The sequence below is a fragment of the Zootoca vivipara genome, chromosome 9, assembly GCF_965207765.1.
Source record: "Zootoca vivipara chromosome 9, rZooViv2.hap1.1, whole genome shotgun sequence".
NCBI lineage: Eukaryota > Metazoa > Chordata > Lepidosauria > Squamata > Lacertidae > Zootoca > Zootoca vivipara.
The window spans coordinates 68,095,700-68,123,331 of NC_142592.1; the positions used below are offsets into that span (position 1 = coordinate 68,095,700).

A 27,632-nucleotide genomic window follows, 5' to 3' on the forward strand; every position below is an offset into this window, starting at 1 on the left:
TGTAAATAAATCAGAAAAATGATTTATTAGTAATGCAGATAAAAAAACTAAAAAAACAACAGAATTTAGAAACAAGTATACACAGCTAAAGGATGTACCCAGGTTTGCCGAAATAATGGTTTAAAAGGTTCCGGCTCAATCTTTTGAACATATATATATATCATAGCTGCCAAGTTATCCCTTTTTTACAGGGATTTTCCCTTATGCTGAATAGGCTTCCTCGCGAGAAAAGGAAAAACTTGGCAGCTATTATATATATATAAAATATGGCAATGGTAATGTTTTATTTTGTAGTTTTGTAAACCGCTTATATATATGGCAATGATAATGTTTTTACTTTGTAGTTTTGTAAACCGCTTAGAGGCTGTTGTTTCTCAAACAGTCCAGCGGTGTTGAATGTTGTTAAATAAAATAAATAAATCCCCAAGGCCCCTCCCAGGGTGAGGAACCATTCCCCAATCCTCCACCCTCTAATTTTCTGCCTATGAAGGCCCCGCCACCATTTTGAAAACCGCCCGTGCCAATTTCGACATTGTGCCGGGAGCCTCAACCAAGTGGGCGAGGCTCCCGGCGTCAGACGTTGCCCCTTCCTTGACCCACGAGGGACAGAGCAGCCGTGGGGCGATGGAGATGCTAAACCTGTGCCCCCCCTCAGGCCAACCTTGGTGCTGAAGAGGATACTACAGACAACATGGCAACGGTGAGGTAGGTTTTACGCGGTTTACGGCATGAGGTCACTTCCTGTGGGAAGCCATCTTGGATCCCAGGGAGATGGGCAAGGGTTTGGTCCTAGGGGAGGCTGTTCCGCTGCTTTCCTGCTTCCGATGAGGCCTCTCTTGGACATCTTAGACCTCTCTTACCCATTGGTCTGTTACACATAGCTGCCAAGTCTCCCGTATTCTCCGGGAAATCCCCGTTTTTCCAGCTGTTCTTAGCTGAAAAAACAGATTTTTTTGTTTTTCCCCGGTTTATTCTGGCGCAGCAGCCATTTTGGAACTGGGCGGAGCATGCTCAGAAGCGACTTTTGATGCCGCTCTGCCCAGTTCCAAAATGGCTGCAGTGCGACTTCTGGCGCGGCGGCCATTTTGGAACTGGGCAAAGCAGCATCAAAAGTCGCTTCTGAGCATGCTCCGCCCAGTTCCAAAATGGCGGCAGCGCTACTTCCGGTCTGCTACTTCCGGCCTGGTCCCTTATTTCTCGGACAGCAACTTGGCAGGTATGCTGTTACAGTCATGTTGCCTCCATTTAAGGTTCAAGTTTTCCTCCACTCCAAGATGCCCTCTTCCTTTCCCTCTATGGCTCAGCTCCGACCCCGCATTGCTGGATCAGGTTGGGGCCGGGGAAACCCCCGCAGAATTTCCATTTTGCTCCTCCTAGGGGACCTTATCGAGGCAGCGGGTGCTTCTCATTTTCCCTGGTCGTGGCGGAAGAGTTCTGCTTTTCACAAGCACCAGGGGGGCTCGGTCACAGCAAGGACACCCCACCTCCCAAAGACGCTCTGATCCTGCCTGTCTCCTGTTCCCTTTAGGAAAGTTAAACCAGGGGAAGTGTGTGGGGGGGGACAGGAACACATTCCTGATATATTACAAAGTCGGAGCATCGTTGGCAAGGATGGGTTGAGGGTTCAAGAAGGCACCTTTCTTCCCCAGTAGGGGGAAGCAGGAGGCAAGTGGGGCCTTGGTCAACGCCCCGACCTGCCTGCCCCATCTTTCCACCCCAACGAAATAGCCAAGAACCATGGCCAGCTCCTGCCTGGAGCTCAAATCCAGCGGCTCCCTTCTCAAGCCGGGCTTTATCCACAGATGGAAAATGCAGGTGGAGATTCATCGGCCGACAGCTCCGACTCTTTACCCTCCTCTCCTCTTTAAAAGAAATAAAAAAAACCTTCGCATCTGGGAGGGGAAGAGTGTGTTTTCAAGCTTCCTGGAGAGGTTCAAAGCTGGGGAGGTGCTCATTCCTCTTCTAGGGTGAACAAGCTTCCTTCGAGATATTCCTTGCAGGAAGGAGCTGTCACAGCTTAAAATTAGCCGCTGCTGTAAGACAATTAGCAGCGCACCGTTTTGATGTTGACGCTGCCTTCAAAAGAGCCGCCCGGAGTGGCTGGGGCAATCCAGTCCGATGGAATGAGGTCACTTCCTGTGGGGGAGCCATCTTGGATCCCAGGGAGACGGGCAAGGGTTTGGTCATGGGGAAGGCCACAAATAATACATTTCTTATTTCTTGTTTCCCCGCAGGCAAGTCCTTTCAGTACCAGAGGTCGGCTCGGTGCTGCTGGTTGTAGAGCAGCAGCTTAATCTGGTCTCTGATCTGGTTGACAAGGACCTGGGAGAGCAGGATCCCAACCAGCTGCAAGAGGAAACAAAACACAAGAGGGGACAGGACAGTGAGCGCAGCAAAAAGGGAGGCGGCTTTAAACGGAGCTTCTGGGCGGCAGCGGAGACTTGCCCAGGCTGTAAACAAACCTGGTGGGCAAACTTTGCAAGCTGGTGCCCCCCCAGATGCAAAGGAAGGACATTCAGGTAGCATTGTGGTACTAGAGCAGGGGTCGGCAACCTAAGGCCCATGGGCCACAAGCGGCGCATGGGGGTCATTTAACTGGCCCGGGCACCCCTGCGCCCGGGGACCGCCTCCCGTGACACTGGGCGGCTTCCCATTGGCTACAGGAAGCTCCTGCAGCCAATGGGAAGCTGTGCACGCCTCCTCTAATAATAATAATAATTTATTATTTATACCCTGCCCATCTGGCTGGGTTTCCCCAGCCACTCTGGGCGGCTTCCAACAGAAAATTAAAACACAATAACATTAAAAGCCTCCCTGAACAGGGCTGCCTTCAGATGTCTTCTAAAAGTCTGGTAGTTGTTTTCCTCTAGTGGGAGGGCATTCCACAGGGTGGGTGCCACTACCGAGAAGGCCCTCTGCCTAGTTCCCTGCAACTTGGCTTCTCGCAACGAGGGAACCGCCAGAAAGCCCTCGGAGCTGGACCTCAGTGTCCGGGCAGAACGATGGAGGTGGAGACGCTCCTTCAGGTATACTGGACCGAGGCCATTTAGGGCTTTAAAGGTCAGCACCAACACTTTGAATTGTGCTCGGAAACATACACATGCATTTGCGCAAGCTTGCATGTGCGCTCCGGCCCAACACGGTGTCTGCGGGACCGTGAACCAGCCAAGCCGCAAAAACTTTGCCGACCCCTGTACTAGAGCATAACAACTGGATCAGGCCAGTGGCCCATCTAGGCCAGTATCCTATTCTCACAGTGGCCAACCAGTCGCCCATGGGAAGCAGGATTTGAGCACAAGAGCAACTCTCCCCTCCTGCGGTTTCCAGCAACTGGGATTCGGGAAGCGTTGCTGCCTGTGACCGCAGAGAGAGAGAGAGAGAGAGAGCATAGCTATTGTGGCTCCTCCGTGAATCTGGATGATCCTGTTTTAAATCCATCTAAGCTGGTGGCCATTGCTGTCCCAAGCCTTCAAACTTTCAGCTTCATAGGATGCCCAAGACTTCTAGTGTTAAAGGGATAAAAATGTTTCCCTGCCCACTTTCTCCATGCCACATAAACTTTCATCATGCTTGCTTTCCCCCTAAACCAGTGTTTCCGAAACTTGGGTTTCCAGCTGTGTTTGCACTACAACTCCCATCATCCCTAGCTAGCAGGGCCAGTGGTCAGGGATGATGGGAATTGTAGTACGGAGACAGCTGGGAGATGCAAGTTTGGGAAACGACTTTCTAAACTAAAAAGCCCCAAAGGTAGCAACCTTCCCCCCCCCATCCCCTTGACCACGTGGGTTGCCCTTTTCTGAACCTTTTCCAAATCTACAATATCCAACTTGAGACGAGGCGACCAGAACTGTACACAGTATTCCAAGGGTGGTCTTGGATTTCAGGGTTGCCTTTCAACCACCCCAACAGGAATGTGCTAGGTTCTTCCTGAAAGCCAACAAAAAGGGAGGCAGATGCACCTCGCAAATAGAGGGCATTCCGCTAATGGGGAGCCACCACCGAAAAGGCCCTGCCATGGGGCAATGCCAACTGGTGCCCCACCATGGTGGAAGCAGCTCCCAAACCCTGAAACAACACGCACGATGAGGGGGCAAGCCGATTACCTGGGGAATGGCCAATCCCAGCGCTACTCCACCCAGGAGGAAGAGGTTGCTGTGGATCCAGTTCACCAGCTTGTCAATGCAGCCGTTGGTATAGATGAACTCGCTGGCCTCCAGGTAGTTGAACGCCTGCATCCCTTGTCCGCACATGGTGTTGATGACCGACTGCATGGGAAGAAGCGTGTCGGAGAAAATAATAACTTCTTAAAATTGTATCGTTTGACGATTCCATTTTCTTCTGAGTCACCGGCCTAGCTGAACTAAAAGGGACTGTCCCTGCCTCTTACAGTACAGAACTAGCTGCTTTTAGGTACTGGACACAGCAAATGTCAGCTCCAGAACACTGAAAAGAATGAACTGTTAGAATCTGTCGTGACCGCTGTATACCTGAAAAGAAAAGCCGCTAGCCATGGCATTTGAATTGTTTTGTAGAGAGATGAAAGAGGACATGGGAAGACTTTGAATGAACAGGAAAATTAGTCAAAGTCTAAGCCAATTAAAAGGTAAAGGGTAAAGGGACCCCTGACCATTAGGTCCAGTCGTGACCGACTCTGGGGTTGCGCGCTCATCTCGCATTATTGGCCAAGGGAGTCGGCGTATAGCTTCCAGGTCATGTGGCCAGCATGACAAAGCCGCTTCTGGCGAACCAGAGCAACACATGGAAACGCTGTTTACCTTCCCGCTGTAGCGGTCCCTATTTATCTACTTGCACTTTGATGTGCTTTCGAACTGCTAGGTTGGCAGGAGCTGGGACCAGGCAACGGGAGCTCACCCCGTCGCAGGTATTCGAACCGCCGACCTTCTGATCAGCATTAGTCAAAGCCAGATACCGGAAATAGCAGGCCGGAAGTAGCGCTGCCGCCATTTCGGAACTGGGCGGAGCATGCTCAGAAGTGACTTTTGATGCTGCTTTGCCGAGTTCCAAAATGGCCCGCCCCGCCAGAAGTCGCACTGCAGCCGTTTTGGAACTGGGCAGAGCAGCATCAAAAGTCGCTTCTGAGCATGCTCCGCCCAGTTCCAAAATGGCCGCCGCGCCAGAATAAACCGGGGAAAAACAAAAAAATCGGTAGCCAAGAGCGACTCTGGCATCCTGCTGCATCCATTACCTATGGGGACGACCCCTCGTCTTCCCCTACCCTAGGGGCAAGGGGAGTCGAGAGTCTGCCTTGCGTACAGAACCTCCCAGGTATTTTCAGGTAAGGCTGAGGCCATTGCCCAGAAGGACTGCCGTCAGGGAAGAAGCAGACGTCAGCCATCATGGGGTCTTGCCGGACCAGGCTAAAAAGCAGCCCTGTATTGGGAAGTTTTTAAGGTTTGACATTTTATATGTGCTGGGAGCTGCCCTGAGTGGCTGCGGAAATCCAGCCAGATAGGCGGGGTAGAAATAATAAAATTCTTCTTCTTCGTTTTCTTATTATTATTTTTAAATCACAAATGCACATTTTGCTGGACAAGCACAGGGCTAGTACACAGAGAGTTCTTGGACTTCCTAGAGAGTGCTTGCTTCCCCTGCGGGAATTCTGTAGCAAAGGCGGCTAACAGATTTGAGGTTGAATCCTGATAAGACAGAAGTACTGTTTCGGGGGGACAGGGGGCGGGCAGGTGTGGGGGGCTCCCTGGTCCTGAATGGGGTAATTGTGCCCCTGAAGGACCAGGTGCGCAGCCTGGGAGTCATTTTGGACTCACAGCTGTCCATGGAGGCACAGGTCAATTCTGTGTCCAGGGCAGCTGTCTATCAGCTCCATCTGGTACGCAGGATGAGACCCTACCTGCCTATGGACTGTCTCGCCAGAGTGGTGCATGCTCTAGTTATCTCCCGCTTGGACTACTGCAATGCGCTCTACGTGGGGCTACCTTTGAAGGTGACCCGGAAACTACAACTAATCCAGAATGCGGCAGCTAGACTGGTGACTGGGAGCGGCCACCGAGACCACATAATACTGGTCCTGAAAGACCTACATTGGCTCCCAGTACGTTTCCGAGCACAATTCAAAGTGTTGGTGCCGACCTTGAAAGCCCTAAACGGCCTCGGCCCAGTATACCTGAAGGACCGTCTCCACCCCCATCGCTCATCCCAGACACTGAGGTCCAGCTCCAAGGGCCTTCTGGCAGTTCCCTCCCTGTGAAAAGTGAGGTTACAGGGAACCAGGCAGAGGGCCTTCTTGGTGGTCAAGAAGATGACATCCCATCAGATGTCAAGGAAATAAACATCTATCTGACTTTTAGAATAAAAAAATTCCTTCAGTAGCACCTTAAAGACCAACTAAGTTTTTATTTTGGTATGAGCTTTCGTGTGCATGCACACTTCTTCAAATGACTTTTAGAAGACATCTGAAGGCAGTCCTTTTTTAGGAAAGCTTTTAATATTTGATGAATTATTGTACTTTAATATTTTGCTGGAAGCTGCCCAGAGTGGCTGGGGCAACCCAGCCAGATGGGCGGGGTATAAATAAATAAATTATTATTATTATTATTATTATTATTATTATTATTATTATTATTAGTGTAGTAGTATATTCCTTTTGCTTCTGAAGATTCTCTCTTTCTACTGTGTTTCCAAATGGATCGGATGTGTGGCTCTACGATATACCTGGTCGTCAGTTTGCAGGCAACAGGAATAAGGCACAGAGCAGCGTTCCCAGCTGGGGTTGTGGGCCGTGCAGTTGAAATACAAGTTTTGGGACCAGTCTTTATAGGAGACGCCACCGCAGCAGCTGAACTGTAAAGGGAAGGAAGAGGAGGTGTCAGGGCAGAGGAGCTGGACAGAAGCAGGCATTCCCCTTCCCTTTTCAAACAGAAAACAATTTGAAATTTTTCATACAGATGAATAGCGAAACATCCCACCCAAACGCAGAAGCTGGTGTTTAGGCAATCCATACAAAGCAACAGCCAAATAATAGTTCTTATATTTTGGTACAGAGGGCAACAGAACAGTTTAAAGTTAACCAAAAAGTTCTATAATGGGCAGGGAGTCCTCTGTGTGCAATTTTAGTCGTGTAAATAATAAAGCTGTGACATTCGATTACAAAGGAGCTCTTGTGCACCGGGCCCATTTTATTTTATCATTCAGTGTTTCCACATCTTCTGAAGTATCCACTTCCTAGAGAAGAAATTCTCTCAAGTTATTCCGTTGCTTCCCATTATTACGAGCCGGGCAGCTAGCGGGTTTTTATTATTATCTTGCGTTTCTATGTTGTGAACCATAATCAACAGGTGGAAGGGCGGCGTACAAATTTAATTTTAAAAATAAAATAGAATAGTAGAAGAGAACTCACTAAAGGTTTGAGCTGCCTCCCTTGAAAAGACTGAGCGCTGGGAATATGGAGCCATTTTGCTCAGGAATGGCTTTTATTTTGACAGATATTTCTTTCGAGAGCTGAGCCACTTTCCCTCGCACCTCTGTGATGTCACAGAGGCCAGCCAATCGGTGCCACGCGCATAAGAAGGACCCCCACGCATTTGAAAAGCACATTTTCAGGATAGGTCAGCCCTGGAAACCTACTTTGCAGTGCTAGGCCCCTGGGACAGGAGATGTACTGAGTGCGGTCCGAGCCTCTTGGGCTCTTCAGTTGTCTCTGCTGTGCAACCAGGGCCAGATTTTGGTTTGATGAGGCCCTAAGCTCCTGAGGTAATGGGGCCCTTAAGAAGTCCAGCTGTCCTTTGTCAACAACACATGGTCGCTGTGTTTTGTGTGGAATATATGCTATATGGTCATTTTATGGACCTTTAAGGAGTATAGCATCTAGATCAAGGGAAGTAATAGTACCACTGTGTTCTGCTCTGGTCAGACCTCACCTGGAGTACTGTGTCCAGTTCTGGGCACCACAGTTCAAGAAGGATACTGACAAGCTGGAACGTGTCCAGAAGAGGGCAACCAAAATGGTCAAAGGCCTGGAAACAATGCCTTATGAGGAACGGCTTAGGGAGCTGGGTATGTTTAGCCTGGAGAAGAGAAGGTTAAGGGGTGATATGATAGCCATGTTCAAATATATAAAAGGATGTCATATAGAGGAGGGAGAAAGGTTGTTTTCTGCTGCTCCAGAGAAGCGGACACGGAGCAATGGATTCAAACTACAAGAAAGAAGATTCCACCTAAACATTAGGAAGAACTTCCTGACAGTAAGAGCTGTTCGGCAGTGGAATTTGCTACCAAGGAGTGTGGTGGAGTCTCCTTCTTTGGAGGTCTTTAAGCAGAGGCTTGACAGGCATATGTCAAGAATGCTTTGATGGTGTTTCCTGCTTGGCAGGGGGTTGGACTGGATGACCCTTGTGGTCTCTTCCAACTCTATGATTCTATGATTCTAATACGTATCTAAAGCCATTTGTACATCACAAAATATGTATTTTATCAAAGTAATTGTTGAACTGAAATACAATTAAGAAGAAATATACGGTATTAATAGTGAAATACAATTAAGAAGTATATTAATAGTGAAATAATGATTAAGCTCTAACTTAAAATGGTTTTTTATTCATTGCAAACTTAATAATGGAAACACATTGGCATTTGGCAATAACAAAAGTTATTGGAAACACAATTTACAAAGACTCGTAATCTAGTCTCTAGAAACTTGCTATAACATGAAATAATAATAGCAAACCAGTGATATTTTAGGGAGCAGGCTAGAAGGCAGGGCCGATGACTTACAACACAAAACACTGTTGCTGTATGTAGGTTTTATTTTGTTTTGTTTGTTTTTCATCTTATATTTTGGAAATGTACATCCAGTTTTTTCTCTTTAATTTTTTTTGGGGGCCCCCAAGAGAGTGGGGCCCTAAACTATAGCTTGTTGAGCTTATACATAAATCTGGCACTGTTCGCAACCACAACCCGCAACCCTCTGGAAGCAGGGCAAAGGCTTGCCGTTTATAAACCAAAACCCACCTCTTTCTGGCCGAAGTCAATGAGGTTCTGGAGGTCCAAGTCATCCCGGTAATGCACGATGGCGTTGTTGACAATCTGGCTCACCTTCCCGCGGGCCTGGAAGGGAATCGGAACAAGGCTATGGGAGGAAGTTTAGAGCAAAAAGGGTTATCCGCCCTGCAAGAGGCAAGCCAGGGATGTTGAATTTATTTATTTATTATCTATTGATTAATTAGATTTGTATACCGCCCCTATAGCTGCAGGTCTCAGGGCGTTTCACAGGATCAAATCAAAATCAAGAAATGCAAGATACATTTAAAAAACACAACAAACAAGAAATACCTTGGAAAACAAGAAACAACAACTCCTAGCAGTGCTCAATTTAAAACTCAAAAACTTTCTAATACTGTATGGTATAATGTGATCATGCCACAGTCAGAAAGTATAAAGCGATGCAGCTACAGAAGAACATATTTAATAAATAGTAATAACACCCAAAATGTACTTATAAACGAGCCTCTTGCATATGTGCCTTAAGTATGTTTACCAACTCAGTGATAGTTGTGAGCTTGCTTTGGCCGGCTGATCTCATTTATATCAGGTCTAATTTGAGACAAACAAACTCTCATATCCTCATTAGCCCCTTCTCTTTTCTGATTTTTCATATCTGTCCGAGTTAAAAATCCCTGTTCCCAAACAATATATCGTGAAGAACTGCAGAAGAATAGCCAGTGCTCTTGAATATCAATCCCTATTCTGCAAATAAAAACAAAACGAAATTTGGATACGGTACCATACAATGCCACACATTCAGCATGGCAAAAGAAGTTGGCCTGTGCCACAGAACAAAGGGAGGTCCTTCCATCATCACCCAGATACTAGCAAAGCTGTGACGAATGCAAAAGCAGGATCCGCTGAGGGCGAATGCTGCGAGCCCCTCCATCTCAGGCTCAGGTTGCATATATGTGCAAATAAAACAATACATCCTAAGAAATCACAGAATCCGCTGACCTTTGTTCCGAGGAAACAAATTCCCAAATAAGTGCCTGGAGTCTCTTGCCGCTCAGAGATTGGGACGGCATTTTCAGTCTACGTCCCTACAGTGGTACCTCGGTTTCCCAACAGCTTTGTTCTCGAACTGCTTGGAACCCGGACACTTCAAACCCGGAAGTCGCACTGCAGCCATTTTGGAACTGGGCAGAGCAGCATCACAAGTCGCTTCTGAGCATGCTCCGCCCAGTTCCAAAATGGCTGCCACACAAGAATAAACCTGGAAAAACAAAAAAATCGTTTTTTTCAGCTAGGAACAGCTGGAAAAACGGGGATTTCCTGGGGAAAACGGGAGACTTGGCAGCTATGTTAAGTTTGAGAACCAAGGTACCACTGTATTTAATTCTAACCATGAACATGTCAAGTCCCGTTCCTCCACCCCACCCCACCCCTGAACACCCGTCTCCAAAGGGGCAGCTTAGAGACATTTCAGGGAACAATGCTGCTCACTTCAGCCCCACGCAAAACCTTTCAAGCCACCTTCCCACTCTCCCCCACCCGGAACAATTGCCTCCGTACACCGGCTACCTTGTCGGAGAAGACGAACCCCAGGACACCCGACGCCAGCTGCAGCAGGAAGATTACCGTCAGGCAGACCGAGAACTGCAGGGGAGAGAATCTCATGAGCGGAGGATCACAGAGTCAATGGCAGGTCAATGCTGAAGGGGGTGAGGCCAGATCCAAGGGCCTTCTGGCGGTTCCCTCACTGCAGTTCCAACAGAATGTTAAAAACATGATAAAACATCAGACATTAAAAGCTTCCCTAAACAGGGCTGCCTTCAGATGTCTTCTAAAAGTCAGATAGTTGTTTATTTCCTTGACATCTGATGGGAGGGCGTTCCAGAGGGCGGGCGCCACCACCGAGAAGGCCCTCTGCCCGGTTCCCTGTAGCTTCACTTCTCGCAGGGAGGGAACCACCAGAAGGCCCTCAGTGCTGGACCTCAGTGTCCAGGCAGAATGATGGGGGTGGAGATGCTTCTTCAGGTATACTGGACTGAGGCCATTTAGGGCTTTAAAGGTCAGCACCAACACTTTGAATTGGGTTCAGAAACGTACAGATCCATTGCTTTGTAGCTTCCCACCAGCTGGAGGGCCCTGCCTTCCCGGCTCCAATGGGTTTTACATTCTAAGGCTGGAAAGATAAAGGTAAAGGGACCCATGACTATTAGGTCCAGTCACGGACAACTATGGGGTTGCGGCGCTCATCTCGCTTTATTGGCGAAGGGAGCCAGCGTCCAGCTTCTGGGTCATGTGGCCAGCACGACTAAGCCGCTTCTGGCAAACCAGGGCAGCGCACAGAAACGCCATTTACCTTCCCGCCAGAGCGGTACCTATTTATCTACTTGCACTTTGACGTGCTTTCGAACGGCTAGATTGGCAGGAGCAGGGACCGAGCAATGGGATCTCACCCCATCGCGGGGATTCGAACCATAGAATCATAGAATAGAATCATAGAGTTGGAAGAGACCACAAGGGCCATCCAGTCCAACCCCCTGCCAAGCAGGAAACACCATCAAACCATTCCTGACAGATGGCTGTCAGGCCTCTGCTTAAAGACCTCCAAAGAAGGAGGCTCCACCACACTCCTTGACAGCACATTCCACTGCCGAACAGCTCTTACTGTCAGGAAGTTATTCCTAATGTTTATGTGGAATCTTCTTTCTTGTAGTTTGAATCCATTGCTCCGTGTCCGCTTCTCTGGAGCAGCAGAAAACAACCTTTCTCCCTCCTCTATATGGCATCCTTTTATATATTTGAACATGGCTATCATATCACCCCTTCACCTTCTCTTCTCCAGGCTAAACATACCCAGCTCCCTAAGCCGTTCCTCATAAGGCATCGTTTCCAGGCCTTTGAACCACCAACCTTCTGATCGGCAAGCCCTAGGCTCTGTGGTTTAGACCACAGCACCACCCATTTCATGATAAATCCCACGGCCCTGTCAGGGGGCATTTTGTGGAGAGCAATTGGGGGGGGGAACCATTGTGGAAGACCCGTCTATATTAACCAAGATGGGCAAAAATCACAAGCCGAGAGCACACTTCCAGTGGCAAGGGCTCCCTTCGCTTAAGGATGCCCAGGCTGCAGGAAGTGTTTGAAACCAGCGTTACGCTGCCTTTCCCCAGCTTCCTCCCGGGGACCATGCCCAGGGCCTCTCACCGTCTGCAGCAAACAGATGTTCTCCCGCAGGGAGCCGATGCAGCCGCAGAACGTGATGAAAAACATCAGGACGCCGACGACAATCAGCAGGATGGCGGGGTCCACGGCGAGGCAAGCCATGGCCGCTTCTGCAGCGGGAAAGGAAGAGCAGGGAGCCAAAGGCAGACATTTCCGTCCCGTCCCAACAGCTTCTCCCTGCTGGCTATGGCTAAGCACACCTATGGGTTGTAGCGGGTTGGACTACATGACCCTTGGGGGTCCCTTCCAACTCTTATGATTCTGTCCTCAACAACAGTGTTTTATGCTCCCTTTCACTTAAATGTGGTGGTGGCCAAAAGGCAGCATTTGTGGTCTACTTTTTTGACAAGACAACATCAAACCTTTGGTTACGTAAAACAATACCCACACGAGACGTAACCAGCTGTCCTCTTGCATAAATAAAGTATATTATTCACTGTGTCATATTGTAGATTTGAACAGAGATAAGTCATAAAATTCAACAGGAAAAGCGGAAGAGCCAGTAGATCAGTTCGTACTCTAATCAGTTCATGGATCAGGTCCAAAGATGTGCTAATGTTTATTCCTCCTGCGTCTGTTCATCAGGTCCAAGCAATCCAAATGAAGAGTTGTTATAGTTTCACAGATCCCTTTCACAAAGTCTAAAGACAAGGATTTCTGGAATATTAACCTTGTTCCGTTGAAATCTACAATATGATACAGTGAATAATATACTTTATTTATGCAAGAGGACAGCCGGTTTCGTCTACATTTTTGAGGCAAGAACGCCAGCCGCTTGGGAAAAATGCAGTTCCTGGGATTCTTGGGGGTGGGGAGAGAGAACCCAACTGTTATTCAGTTTATGGGGTGTTTGCAGCCTTGAAAAACAGAAAATGCCCTACAGCAGCGGTTCCCAGTTCTTATTGGACTACTGCCTGCTTGGTTCGATTAACTCATCCCCAATGCCCGCTTCCCCACGGTATAAAAAGCATTATTCAGAATAGCAGTTTGCATGGCCCACTGAGGAAACCGTAAGAATGATTCAAAATCTAATTACAACTAAATAAGAAGAAGAAGAAGAATAATATTTTTTTATTATACCCCACCCATCTGGCTGAGTTTCCCCAGCCACTCTGGGTGGCTCCCAATCGAGTGTTAAAAACAATACAGCATTAAATATTAAAAACTTCCCTAAACAGGGCTGCCTTCAGATGTCTTTTAAAAATAGGATAGTTGTTTATTTCCTTGACATCTGATGGGAGGGCGTTCCACACGGCGGGCGCCACTACCAAGAAGGCCCTCTGCCTGGTTCCCTGTAACTTCACTTCTCGCAGGGAGGGAACCCCCTGAAGGCCCTCGGAGCTGGACCTCAGTGTCTGGGCAGAATGATGGGGGTGGAGATGCTCCTTCAGATATACTGAGCTGAGGCCGTTTAGGGCTTTAAAGGTCAGCACCAACACTTTGAATTGTGCTCGGAAACGTACTGGGAGCCAATGTAGATCTTTCAAGACTGGTGTTATGTGGTCTCGGCGGCCGCTCCCAGTCACCAGTCTAGCTGCCGCATTCTGGATTAATTGCAGTTTCCGGGTCACCTTCAAAGGTAGCCCCACGTAGAGTGCATTGCAGTACTCCAAGCAGGAGATAACTAGAGCATGCACTACTCCGGTGAGACAGTCTGCAGGCAGGTAGGGTCTCAGCCTGCGTACCAGATGGAGCTGGTAGACAGCTGCCCTGGACACAGAAATGACCTGCACCTCCATGGACAGCTGTGAGTCCAAAATGACTGTAGTTTAATTAACTTGACAAAACTGATGAACTTGTACCAGTGAGGCCAGATATTGCAAGGAGAGCATTTCCACGCATTCTTATCGATGAAAAGTACTACAGTCATACCTTGGAAGTCAAACGGAATCTGTGCCGGAAGTCCGTTCGACTTCCAAAACGTTTGGAAACCAAAGCGTGGCTTTTGATTGGCTGCAGGAAGCTCCTGCGGCCAATTGGAAGCCGCGGAAGCCACATCGGACGTTCGAAAACTGGAACACTCACTTCCGGGTTCCGATCGTTTGGGAAGACTGTACTTACTAAACACCCACAAACCTTCATCGATGAGAAAATCAATAGCTATTACCAATAATTGTCTATTTGGGGACAACTTAGAATCATAAATACAAAGGAAATAGCTTTTGAAAGCGAAAAGAGCAATAAAGCTTGGAAAACCAAACAAAGAAGGTGTTTCAAGTAAGCAATCGACACACTGGAAGGGCTGATCTCCAGTGCTCACCTGTTTCTTATTGCTACCCACTTCAGGAAGTATGGCCCAACAGTTTCGAGTCTGCGAGCCCTTGCTTGGCACACTGCTTGTGCTCCTTACCTGCGTGCTTCATCAAGCGGGCATAGACTCCCACTGCCACCATCGCCATGGAGATCACCTGCCAAGGCAAAGAAGGCCAGAATGTCAAGAGTGCCAGGCCAGAGACCAGGCCGTCACTACATCCCTGACTCACAGGGGGAAATGAGAAACAAAAATCACAGAATTGTAGAGCTGGAAGGAACCCCAAGGTTCCTCTAGTCCAGTGTTTCCCAATTTTGGGGCTCCAGCTATTTTTGGACTACAAATCCCATCATCCCTGACCACTGGTCCTGCTAGTTAGGGATTATGAGGGTTGTAGTCCCAAAACAGCTAGAGACCCAAGATTGGGAAACACTGCTCTAGTCCAACTCCCTGCAATGCAGGAATCTCAGCGAAAGCATCCATGAGAGACGACCATCCAACCTCTCCCATCCAAGGAACAGCTCTTATCATAGCTGCCAAGTACCCCGTTTTCCCCGGGAAACCCCCGTTTTTACTTACCTTTTCCCGGTGGTCCCCCATATCACTTCGTCTCCCGTTTTTCTCCATTATTTTCTCCTGCCGGCGGCCATTTTTTTTCTTTCTGATTTGCCCTTCTATGGGCACCAAAAATGGCCGCCGCCGGCTTCAAAAGTCTCATCTACGCATGTCCGGAAGTGCATAGACGCGACTTCCGGCGGCGGCCATTTTTTGTGCCCATAGATGGGCAGAGAGACACCGGAAGTTGCATCTACGCACTTCCTGACATGCGTAGAAGCGACTTTCAAATGGCATTTTTGGTGCCCATAGAAGGGCAAAACGACACCGGAAGTTACGTCGATGCAACTTCCGGTGTCACACGGCTGCCGGTCCCGGATTCTGCAGTCCGGGACTTGGAAGGTAAGGCTCTTATGTTAGAAAGTTCTTCCTGATGTTTAGTCAGAATCTCCTTTCTTGTAGCTTGAATCCGAGTCTGGCCCTCTGGAGCAGGAGAAAACAGGCTTGCTCCATCTTCCCTGTGACAGATCTTGAGATATTGGAAGATGACTCTCATATCTCATCTCGGTCTCCATTTCCAGGCTGAACACACCCAGCTCCTTCAACCATTCCTCAGAAGGCTTGATTTCCAGGCCCTCAGTCATCTTGGTTCCACCTAAACATTAGGAAGAACTTCCTGACAGTAAGAGCTCTTCGGCAGTGGAATTTGCTGCCAAGGAGTGTGGTGGAGTCTCCTCCTTTGGAGGTCTTTAAGCAGAGGCTTGACAGGCAGATGTCAAGAATGCTTTGATGGTGTTTCCTGCTTGGCAGGGGGTTGGACTGGATGGCCCTTGTGGTCTCTTCCAACTCTATGATTCTATGGTTGCCCTCCTCTGCACACCTTCCACAACTTGTCAACATCTCTCCAGATGTTGCTGAACTCAACTCCGCTAATCCCCAACCTCTGGCTGCGGCCGAGTTCAACATCGGCGAATCCCGCCTTGCATTTGCTGCGGTTTCTGCACTGCAGGGGGCCAGACTAGATGGGCCTTGGGGTATCCTCAAACTCCCACAGGTCTCCCATCTGCTCTGCGCATCAACCTCTACGGCAGAGCCGGGCGCAACTCTCCAGCTGCTGCTCCAACTCCCATCAGCCCCTGCAGCCAGCAGGCCACAATCCAGGGGGTATTTGTGATTATACGAGCGCGGTGCCAATAACGCCAAGGTTGCAGGTTCGATCCCCGCATGGGACAGCTGCCTATTCCTGCATTGGCGGGGGTTGGACTAGATGACCCTCAGGGTCCCTTCCAACTCTGCAATTCTATGATTCCGCATACCAGTTTCTGGGAACCGCGGGAGGGGAGAGGCAGGATGCTGGATAGATGGACCATTGGTCTGATCCAGCAGGGGCTCCTTTCTTTAAAATTCATCATCCTCTCCACCCTGCCGCCCCCATCACCGATCCTCCTCCCTTTCATTAACACCAGGGGTCAGCAAACTTTTTCAGCAGGGGGCCAGTCCACTGTCCCTCAGACCTTGTCGGGGGCCGGACTATATTTTTGGGGGTGGGGTGGGGGAATGAACAATTTCCTATATCCCACAAATAACCCAGAGATGCATTTGAAAATAAAAGGGCACATTCTACTCATGTAAAAAAACGCTGATTCCCGGACCGTCCGCGGGCCGGATTGAGAAGGTGATTGGGCCACATCCGGGCCACAGGCCTTAGTTTGCCTAGCCACGATTAACACCTCCCTCCTAACCAGGTACCAGCTGAATAGTATCACTCTGGCACCCAAAATGCAGCCTGCCCGTGTCAGAAATCCTCTCCTCCTTCCTAGTACAGTAGACGCAAAGGGATCATTCGCCAAGAGCCACCTTTTCTTCCTCCTGGCATTGAAAAGCGTGGGATCTGAAGGAAGGCATTGGTGCTTAAGTGGGCAATTAGCTGCTGCAATTGTATTGACACCTGGAGGACAGGAAAGAAAAGAGGGGTGGAGAGAGAGAAAGAGAAAGAGGGAGAGAGAGAGAGATGGAGGGGAAACCCTCAAGTCCTTGGCACAAAGGCCTTTCCTTTTCTTCTTACAGCCTCATTCAGCGGAGCCAAGGTTAAGTCACGCATAGCAGCTGAGCTTTGTGGAGTTCTGCTACTTTAATTCATGCACAACCCCTCATTCCACGTGCCTGTTTTACGGTTTCGTTTTCCATTTGTTAAAAATTTCCACCCATCGTTGTAGTTACCTCTGTTTCTGTACATTATAAAATGAACCAATAATTTAAAAAACAGGGAGAGAGAGAGCGCGCGCTTTGTTGTGGCACCACAAAGATTTCCTCTACAACAGGCATGTCCAACAGGTAGATCGCGATCTACCAGTAGATCACTGGACGTCTGTGGTAGATCACCGGTAGATCACTGGCTCCCCCCAAAGAAGCTAAAAAACTCTGGCTCCCCTAAATAAAGTTCAACATCTTTGCCCTGCACCCCTAAAATGACCTGAACCACCAAAAACAGGGCTTTCCTTCCTAAAAAAAAGCTCAACAACTTTGACCCGAACCCCCCAAAAGGGGGTAGATCATTGCCAGTTTTTAACTCTGTGAGTAGATCGCAGTCTCTTGGAAGTTGGCCACCCCTGCTCCACAACCTTGCACCAGTTCAACACCCAAGGGAGGTGAGCCCCACCAAGTCCACAGAATCATAGGGTTGGGAGGGACCCCCATGGGTCATCTAGTCCAGCCCCCCACCGCAATGCTGGAAAAGCAGCTACTACCGCATGAATCCCTAAGGCAGGTATTTATGGCAAGGATGGGTAACCTGTGGCCGACGACTGATGTGCCTGGGACTCCCAACTCCCGCTGTCTCTGACCATTCGGGCAACATTTTGGGGGAATCCCTTATGTGCCCATAGATCCGACTAGATTTACCCCCAGGTAAACATGTTTGTTGTTGGTCCCTCCTGAGAAATCTCTATGTGGGACATCTCTTTAACTGAGGTGCCCAAAACTGGACACGGCATTCCAGGCTGTCCATGGATATGTGTTCAAGACATCCCGGCCTTTGCCAACTCGGTGGCGTCCAGCAGTTTTGTACTACAACTCCCATCAGTCCCCAGGAACATAGACCAGCAGTGGCAGGGGCTGATGGGAGTTGTAGTCCAAAGCATCGGGAAGGCGCCAGCTTGGCAAAGGACACATACACCCAATTGCCCATTTTAAGCATTTTTAACCCCCATTTGGCTCCAAACCCACCCACCCAGGGGTTTTTGCACACAAGCAGTACCAACCGCTTAAACTGGACCGGGCAGCTCACAGGCTGGCGGGGGTCGGCCTTTAAGGAAGGGTGGTCTGTGTTCCCATATCGCCGCCCCACTTAAGGGGCCAGGCAGCCACGTTCTGCACTAGTGACAGTTTCAGACCCCTCCAAGGGAAGCCCCACATAGTAGTAGTAGTAATAATAATTTATTGTTTATACCCCGCCCATCTGGCTGGGCTTCCCCTGCCACTCAGGGCAGCTTCCAACAAACATTAAAATACACCAAATATCACAAATTAAAAACTTCCCTTAACAGGGCTGCCTTTAGGCTTGCCTTCCAAGTCCCGGACTGCAGAATCCGGGACCGGCAGCCGTGTGACACCGGAAGTTGCGTCGACGTAACTTCCGGTGTCGTTTTGCCCTTCTATGGGCACCAAAAATGGCCGCCACCGGCTTCAAAAGTCGCTTCTACGCATGTCAGGAAGTGCATCGACGCAACTTTCGGTGTCACTCTGCCCATCTATGGGCACCAAAAATGGCCGACGGCGACACCGGAAGTCGCGTCTATGCACTTCCGGACATGCGTAGATGAGAATTTTGAAGCCGGCGGCGGCCATTTTTGGTGCCCATAGAAGGGCAAATCATAAAGAAAAAAATGGCCGCCGGCAGGAGAAAATAACGGAGAAAAACGGGAGACGAAGTGATACGGGGGACCACCGGGAAAAGGTAAGTAAAAACGGGGGTTTCCCGGGGAAAACGGGGTACTTGGCAGCTATGCCTTTAGGTGTTTTCTAAATGTCAGGTAGCTGTTTATCTCTCTGACCTCTGATGGGAGGGTGTTTCACAGGGCGGGTGCCACTACCGAGAAGGCCCTCAGTACTGGACTTCAGTACCGGGCAGAACAATGGGGGTGGAGACGCTCCTTCAGGTATACTGGACCGAGGCCGTTTAGGGCTTTAAAGGTCAGCACCAACACTTTGAATTGTGCTCGGAAACGTACTGGGAGCCAATGTAGGTCTTTCTACATTGTTATGTGGTCTCGGCGGCCGCTCCCAGTCACCAGTCTAGCTGCCGCATTCTGGATTAGTTGTAGTTTCCGGGTCACATAGAGCTGCCTATAGGGCAAGCCTGGTACTATGATCCTCCCTGAGAGAGGAGATGGCAGCCTCCGGTTTGTTTTGCCTAAGGTTCCCTTTGTGAGTTCGTAGTCCAGGTGATTTGACCTGGGCACCCTTAAGGGCAGGTGTTCCCAACCTGGCACTCTTTGGGTGTTTCCGACGACAACTCCCATCAGGCCTTGTGGCATCCAGAGATGTTAAAAGGAAGGGAATGAGAATGGTAAAAGGAAGGGACACCAGTTCAACACCCAAGGGAGGAAATCATTCTTCATGCCGCGCGTAGTTCTGCTTTCAGTACCTAGAAAATGTGAGACAAGTGGGGAAACTCTCTGGCCTGTGCTTCCTAGGAATCTGTGGACGGTTCCTCAGTTTTGTGGCTGTGCATTCTTCTCTTGCATTTATCAGTTGTTTCCTCATTTTTTAAAACGACAACAGCGACAAAGGCCTGGAAACGATGCCTTATGAGGAACGGCTTAGGGAGCTGGGTATGTTTAGCCTGGAGAAGAGAAGGTGAAGGGGTGATATGATAGCCATGTTCAAATATATGAAAGGATGTCCTATGGAGGAGGGAGAAAGGTTGTTTTCTGCTGCTCCAGAGAAGCGGACACGGAGCAATGGATTCAAGCTACAAGAAAGAAGATTCCACCTAACCATTAGGAAGAACTTCCTGACAGTAAGAGCTGTTCGGCAGTGGAATTTGCTGCCAAGAAGTGTGGTGGAGTCTCTTTCTTTGGAGGTCTTTAAGCAAAGGCTTGACAGCCATCTGTCAGGAATGCTTTGATGGTATTTCCTGCTTGGCAGGGGGTTGGACTGGATGGCCCTTGTGGTCTCTTCCAACTCTATGATTCTATGACAACATTCCCCCACTTTCACCCTCCTTCTGCAGGTCTTGCCAATCCCCATGTATCCCAATCCCCATGCTGAAATCCTACAAGCACCGACGATATATGATCATGAAACTCAGTTGGTGCAGGAAGTATCCATTTCCCCCGCTTCCATTACTTGCACAATTGAGCTCTCCCTCCCCAAATCTGCTCCGGAGGGTTGGAAGAACCCCTAGCACAGATTTTAAGGGTTACGCGGGGGGGGGGGGAGGGGGACAGGACTTCTCTGACCGAGCAGAAATCCTCGTGTTCACAGCACATTCTTGTAGGGCTATTTTTTGGACATGACCCTGTAACAGTCGCTTTCCAATGTTCATTTTGCCACATTAAAAAAATACAGATGCAATTTTCACATTTTAAAAAAGGAATTGTTTCATTCTAAGTATGCTTGCCTCCTGTGCCAGGTTTTTGTCGGTGGATCTGGTGAAAAACATAAAGATAGACCATAGAACCTTCATCCAAAGGTAAATAAAGGATGTACAGGTGAAACTTGGAAAATTAGAATATCGTCGAAAAGTGCATTTATTTCAGTAATGCAACTTATTACGGTACTTTTTATTTCTCTTTTAATTTTTACAAATGCTTTCTTTTGGAAATTCCACAGTAATAAAACAAATAGTTACAATAATACAAAAATAAACAAAAGTAAACATCGCTATTACATTTCATTAATTACATTCCATTTATAATTGAACCGCCTAATGACAAATAATTACAATTACAACAAATAAAGGCTTGACATATCTTGCTTTGCATGTCATGCATCTATCTCATATATTGGTTTCCCCTTTTAAGCTGCGCTACTGAAATAAATGCACTTTTCGACGATGTTCTAATTTTCCGAGTTTCACCTGTAGGAAACAATGGCTGAAGGAACCACGATCCACTTCTGGTGAAAAGATTATAATCTTCTGGGGCATAATACATGATGAGTTAAAGAAAGTGCTCAATATCTCCACAGGGAAAAAAAAAACCTGAGGCATATTTATTGGGCATAATAGGGAATGATATTCCACAGAACAAGAAAATAATCTTTTTACATGCTACAGTAGTCGCCAGTATAGTCCTAGCCAGCAAATGGAAAGGTGAGACAGTACCCTCTAAAGAAGAATAGATTTGTAAATTAAGCGAATACATAGAGCTGGCAAAACTAGCAGCAGCCATAAGATCTCAGACAAATCAAGAACTAAAATCAGAATGGAAATGCTTTGAAGAATACATGGAAAACTGCTGTTCTAAAAAGAATATGTTAATAGGCATAGACTGAATATGTAAAGTGGTTACAAAATAAAAAAATTCCTTCCGTAGCACCTTAAAGACCAACTAAGTTTTTATTTTGGTATGAGCTTTCGTGTGCATGCACACTTCATCAGATACACTGAAACAGAAGAAACCAGAGCCTTATGTATATTCAGAGGGTGGGGGGGGGGGTTGATGGGAATGGGTGATGGGCTGATAGGAGTAGTAAACCTGCTGATGACTGTTAACGACTGTTAATGACTGCAATTGGTCTTGCGGGGGGGGGGGGAGCAAGGACAATTAAATAGTCCTGCTCATCTTCTAACATTGTGTATGCCATCAAATGCCAACAGTGCCCTTCAGCTCTCTATATTGGACAAACAGGCCAAACCCTACGCCAAAGGATAAATGGAGATAAATCTGACATCAGGAATCACAAGACAGAGAAACCAGTAGGAGAACACTTCAATCTCCCAGGACATTCTATACAAGATCTCAAAGCAGCTGTTTTATTACAGAGAAATTTCAGGAACAGACTGGAAAGAGAAGTTGCTGAATTGCAACTCATTGCCAAGCTTAAAACCATGGAGACACCTGGAATGAACAGAGACATAGGATTCTTATCTCATTATACATGATCAAGCTTTCCTTAGCACCTCAGCCCTTGCTCCCACCCCCCACCCCGCAAAACCAATTGCAGTCATTAACAGTCGTTAACAGTCATCAACAGGTTTACCACTCCCATCAGCCCATCACCCATTCCCACCCACCCCCACCCTCTGAATATACATAAGGGTCTGGTTACTTCTGTTTCAGTGTATCTGATGAATTGTGCATGCACACGAAAGCTCATACCAAAATAAAAACTTAGCTGGTCTTTAAGGTGCTACTGAAGGAATTTTTTTATTTTGTTTCGACTCAGACCAACATGGCTACCTACCTGTAACTAGAAAGAACTATGTAAAGTGCTTGTGAGAAGAAAAATATATGTTATCATGAATAGATTAAGTATGTAAAATAAAGGCGAGAATAAAAATTAGAAATGGTTTAAAGAGATGAAGATTTTTAGAAATGCAATGACAATTTAATTAAAAATTAAGGAAGTCAAGACATGTTGGAGGGAAGTCACAGGGATGGGTAAGATACCTTGTTTGGATTGTATCCTATGTGTTTCTATGTTGTATCTGTGTTATTTGTAAGTTATTGTTCATTGTTTATTTTTTTAAGGAATTTGTCACCAGGGTCATGTCCTCTCAGCTTCAAACTTAGCAAACAGAATAGTTCAGGCATCCCCAAACTTCAGCCCTCCAGATGTTTTGGACTACAATTCCCATCTACCCCGACGACTGGTCCTGTAAGCTAGGGATGATGGGAGTTGTAGGCCCAAACATCTGGAAGGCCACAGTTTGGGGATGCCTGGAATAGATGAACAGACAGGAAGTTGTCGGAAGTACCGTAAGCAGAGGTGCAAAGCAATGAAGCTGTTAAGTCGCTCACTTCTCAAGGAAGACAGCTCCCCTCTCCATAGGGCTACATTGGTCCAAAATAGTGCTTAAACCCCTAATTTTCATCATAGAGTTGGAAGAGACCACAAGGGCCATCCAGTCCAACCCCCTGTCCACCCCCTGCCAAGCAGGAAACGCCATCAAAGCATTCCTGACTAATGTTTAGGTGGAATCTTCTTTCTTGTAGCTTGAATCCATTGCTCCGTGTCTGCTTCTCTGGAGCAGCAGAAAACAACCTTTCTCCCTCCCCTATATGGCATCCTTTTATATATTTGAACATGGCTATCATATCACCCCTTAACCTTCTCTTCTCCAGGCTAAACATACCCAGCTCCCTAAGCCGTTCCTCATAAGGCATCGTTTCCAGGCCTTTGACCATTTTGGTTGCCCTCCTCTGGACACGTTACAGCTTGTCAGTATCCTCCTTGAACTGTGGTGCCCAGAACTGGACACAGTACTCCAGGTGAGGTCTGACCAGAGCGGAATACAGTGGTTCTATTACTTCCCTTGATCTAGATGCTATACTCCTATTGATGCAGCCCAGAATTGCATTGGTTTTTTTAGCTGCTGCATCACACTGTTGACTCATGTCAAGTTTGTGGTCTACCAGGACTCCTAGATCCTTTTCACATGTACTGCTCTCAAGCCAGGTGTCTCCCATCCTGTATTTGTGCCTTTCATTTTTTTTGCCCAAGTGTAGTACTTTACATTTCTCCTTGTTAAAATTCATCTTGTTTGCTTTGGCCCAGTTGTTTAATCTGTTAAGGCAGGCATGTCAAACCTGCGGCCCTCCAGATATTTTGGCCTACAACTCCCATGATCCCTAGCTAGCAGGACCAGTGGTTGGGGAAGATGGGAATTGTAGTCCAAAACATCTGGAGGGCCGCAGGTTTGACATGCCTGTATTAAGGTCATTTTGAAGTGTGATCCTGTCATCTGCGGTATTAGCCACCCCTCCCAATTTGGTGTCGTCTGCAAACTTGCTCAGGATGCCCTCAAGCCCATCATCCAAGTCATTGATAAAGATGTTGAATAAGACTGGGCCCAAGACAGAACCCTGTGGCACCCAACTTGTTGGAAGTACCGTAAGCAGAGGTGCAAAGCAGTGAAGCTGTTAAGTCGCTCACTTCTCAAGGAAGACAGCTCCCCTCTCCGTAGGGTTACATTGGTCCAAAATAGTGCTTAAACCCCTAATTTTCATCGGGTAGCTCACAGCTCCTATGGGACCCCTTCTTTGCTCTGCAACAATCAGATCTGTGCTTCTCTGGACCAAGCAATGGGTGAGAGATTTCTGCTGCCCGACAGGTATAGGAATTTGAGATGAAAGCAGAACTCTTGCAGAAGGCACAGCTTTCCAGACAATGATTTTGTGTTCCATTAGGCTTCAAGGTCAGGTCTATGTTCTCCCTTTTTACTGGTGTGTGTGTGTGTGTGTGTGTGTGTGATGGGACCTGGACCCCTAGGTGTTGGTGCCTCTGCACATGGAGGATGGAGCAAGCTCGTTTTCTCCTGCTTCGGAGGGTAGGACTCGAACCCATGGCTTCAAGTCACAAGAGAGGAGATTCCGACTCAAAATCAGGAAGGACTTTCTGACAGTGAGAGCTGTTCAATAGCTTCCCTTCGGATCTGGAGGATTCTTCTTCTTCCTTGGAGGATTTTAAACAGGGGCTGGATGGCCATCTCTCATGGAGTCTTCAGCTGGGATTCTTGCATTGCAAAGGGTTGGACTAGATGAGCCTAGGGTTCCCTTCCAACTCTACAATTTTTCTTTTGGGGTGAGTACAGTGGGAAATTGTCACGCCCAGCCCTCAGGCTTGGGGTAGCTAGGGACTCTTTTACTCTTTAAGATGGTGTGTTTGTGATGTTTGATTTTCTGCCCGCAGATATAGAACTTGCTTTCCTGTAGCAGCACCAATATACTGTCTCATTTCATGTTCTAAACAAACTTCATTTATTTCCTGGTGTGTGCAACTTCCTTAAAGTCAAAGGTAAGCACTGCTCAGAGGTCAGTTCCCAGCACTCTCTCAGTACAGTAGTCCTGCACAGGATTGTATAGGAAGTTTTTGTGGTGCCACAAATCTCTGTTGTTTGGTTAAGTTCTTATTATTATTACTATTTCATTTTTATAACGCATACCAGCGTTCTCCCCAACTTGGGTCTCCAGGACTACAATTCCCATCATTCCTGACAACTGGTGTTGCTAGCTAGGGATGATGGGAGTTGTAGTCCAAAAAAAACCAACAACAGCTGGAGACCCAAGTTGGGGAAACAAAGATGTACATAAAACAGATACGACAATTCTAACAGCAAGCAAAAATTTAAAGATGGAAAATGAAACTGTAAAACAGGCGCATGGAAGGGTGAAAATAAAAATGTGCTTCATGCCAGATGTTTGTGGACTACAATTCCCATCAGCCCCAGCTAGTATTGCCAATGGGGAGGGATGATGGGAGTTATAGTTCCGCACCGTCTAGAGGACGCCATTTTGCCTAGTGAGCTCTACCATGTGACAGACAGGAGCTCTCCGTGGTCCCAGCTACGGCTGAGCGGACCATTTAACAGGGGTCAGCAAACTTTTTCAGCAGGGGGCCGGTGCACTGTCCCTCAGACCTTGTGGGGGGCCGGACTATATTTTGAAAAAAAAATATGAACGAATTCCTATGCCCCACAAATAACCCAGAGATGCATTTTAAATAAAAGGACACATTCTACTCATGTAAAAACATGCTGATTCCTGGACGGTCCAGGGGCCGGATTGAGAAGGTGATTAGGCCGCACCCGGCCCCCGGGCCTTAGTTCAGGGACCCTGATTTATTTCTTCCAATAAATAAAAGCTGAGGAGAGTTTCAGCAAAGGGGGAATCGGCAGGCTGACGCAGCCTGAACGAAATTACCGAAATTACCGCGCTCACCTAAAAGCTGCTTATGGCCTCCCAGGAGCAATTACACGCGCCCTGGTAATTGCCTATCCCCTGCAGACGCAGATGAAACGGTTAACTAAGGATTTAAATTAAAACCAATCCAGGATAAAGAGCCCTTCTAATGGAAACAGTTAATTGGACAAAGTGGCCTAGCAGGTCAGGATGAGATGCATGAGGCAGGTGGCAAGGAAAAGCTTGCGCTCAAATAGTAATTAATGGAGACCGTACAACCAGAGTTGGGAGGGGCCCTGGGGGTCATCTAGAGAGAAAAAACACCCTGCAATGTATTACATTGAAAAGGGCAACTTGAGAGAAGCACTTAAAAATTTTTGATATCTAGAGCAAAGGGCATAGCCCACACCCCAATTTTTAAAAACTCCATGCAATTGCTCCATGCAATTACTCAGAAATGGTATATAATTAGAACAAGATGCTAATTGTTTAATGCGCTGAAATTTTTGCACTTTTTAATTATGGATGCTCGTTTCCATGTTTTGATGGAATTGTTTAATTGGGCATTTTTTGTGTGTGTGTATAAATGGTTTTATCATTCCAAACCACTTAGGCCATTAAGCAGCACATAAGTTAATAAATTACAACAGGTAGAGAAGTCATTTGGAGCAACGTCCGCCAAACTCGGAGCAAGCCCGCTTAAGTCCATTTCTTCCAATGGGTCTACTCTGAGTTTGACTCAAGGTCGGAAAGAACCTTTCCCACGTCATGAGAGTTTTAGATTTATATCCTGTTCTATTGCCATTTAGATTTGTATCACAGTTTGATGGCAAAGCTTCAAGGAGGCTAATAAGGCCGAAATGCAACAAATTACACTAGATTTTATAAGAGCCAAGAAAACTCGTGGAGGGGGGTGGAATACCCCATAAAAGCCATTAAATTCCATTTCAAGTTCAGAAGGACAGTATCTCAATTAAGGTACATACATCTCAATTAAGACACCTGGTGTGAACACGACTTTGGGAAGGCATTCGCCATCAAGCTTGGAAATCACTGCAATAACATCAGATTGTCCTTCTCACCCCTATTACCGACTCCAGGGGCACCGCAGTGCGTTCCCACGAGCCTCTTAACGGAGGCGAAACAACAGAGAAATTATAGTGCAGGTCAGGACTCTCTTTCAAAGGCAGAAGCGGAACCCGCGCATCGCCTCTCCCGCGCATTCCATTCGCCGCACCACTCCTGGACCAGCGCATACACGTGTGTGCACATCCTCACGTGCCCCAGGGGGCCCCGAAGGAGACCGCAGAGACCCCCCTCCCATTTTGCATGCAGAAGGTCCCAGGCGAAAGCCCCGCTCCCAATGCCACCTCCTCCCGCGTAGAGCCGGGAATTGCCTCCCCACCACCACCTCAAGCCCTCCCTGCAGAGCCGCTGCTGCCAGCCAGTGCAGGCAACGCTGAACCAGGTGGGCCAGCGGGTCCGATCCGGGGCAAGGCGCCGGCGACTCCGTGCGAGTTATTAACCCTCCCGTTGCTGCGCTCACCCAGAAAACCATGTTGAAGAAGAAAAGCAGGTATTTGACCAGGGGGCTGACGAAGGAGAAGTCTTCCCCCTGGGGGGCAGACGAGCCCCCCACCAGCCTCTGGGCCATGGCTGCGGCCCTATCGCCGAAGGTGTCGCAGGTCGCGCACGGCCATCCTGGCGGGACCCGCACCGATCCCGGCTCGGCGGCTGATCATTAACCCGAAATTCCACCAGCTCCAGTTTTTGCAGCCCAGCAAGGT

General features: G+C 47.9%; 1 protein-coding gene across 2 annotated transcripts; it reads right to left on the bottom strand.

Moving 5' to 3' along the window:
* Positions 1–27,632, bottom strand: TSPAN33 (tetraspanin 33). Of its 2 annotated transcripts, XM_060279259.2 has the most exons (8): positions 27,392–27,632; positions 14,543–14,600; positions 12,175–12,302; positions 10,543–10,617; positions 8,986–9,081; positions 6,691–6,819; positions 4,104–4,265; positions 1–2,346 (listed from the first exon to the last, which is right to left on the bottom strand). In XM_060279259.2, the coding sequence occupies exons 1-8, from the start codon at positions 27,497–27,499 to the stop codon at positions 2,245–2,247; spliced, it is 858 nt and encodes a 285-aa protein (XP_060135242.2). In that variant the 5' UTR covers positions 27,500–27,632; the 3' UTR covers positions 1–2,244. The 2 variants fall into 2 exon arrangements, with proteins under 2 accessions (XP_060135242.2, XP_088532620.1); XM_088676494.1 differs by lacking the exon at positions 10,543–10,617.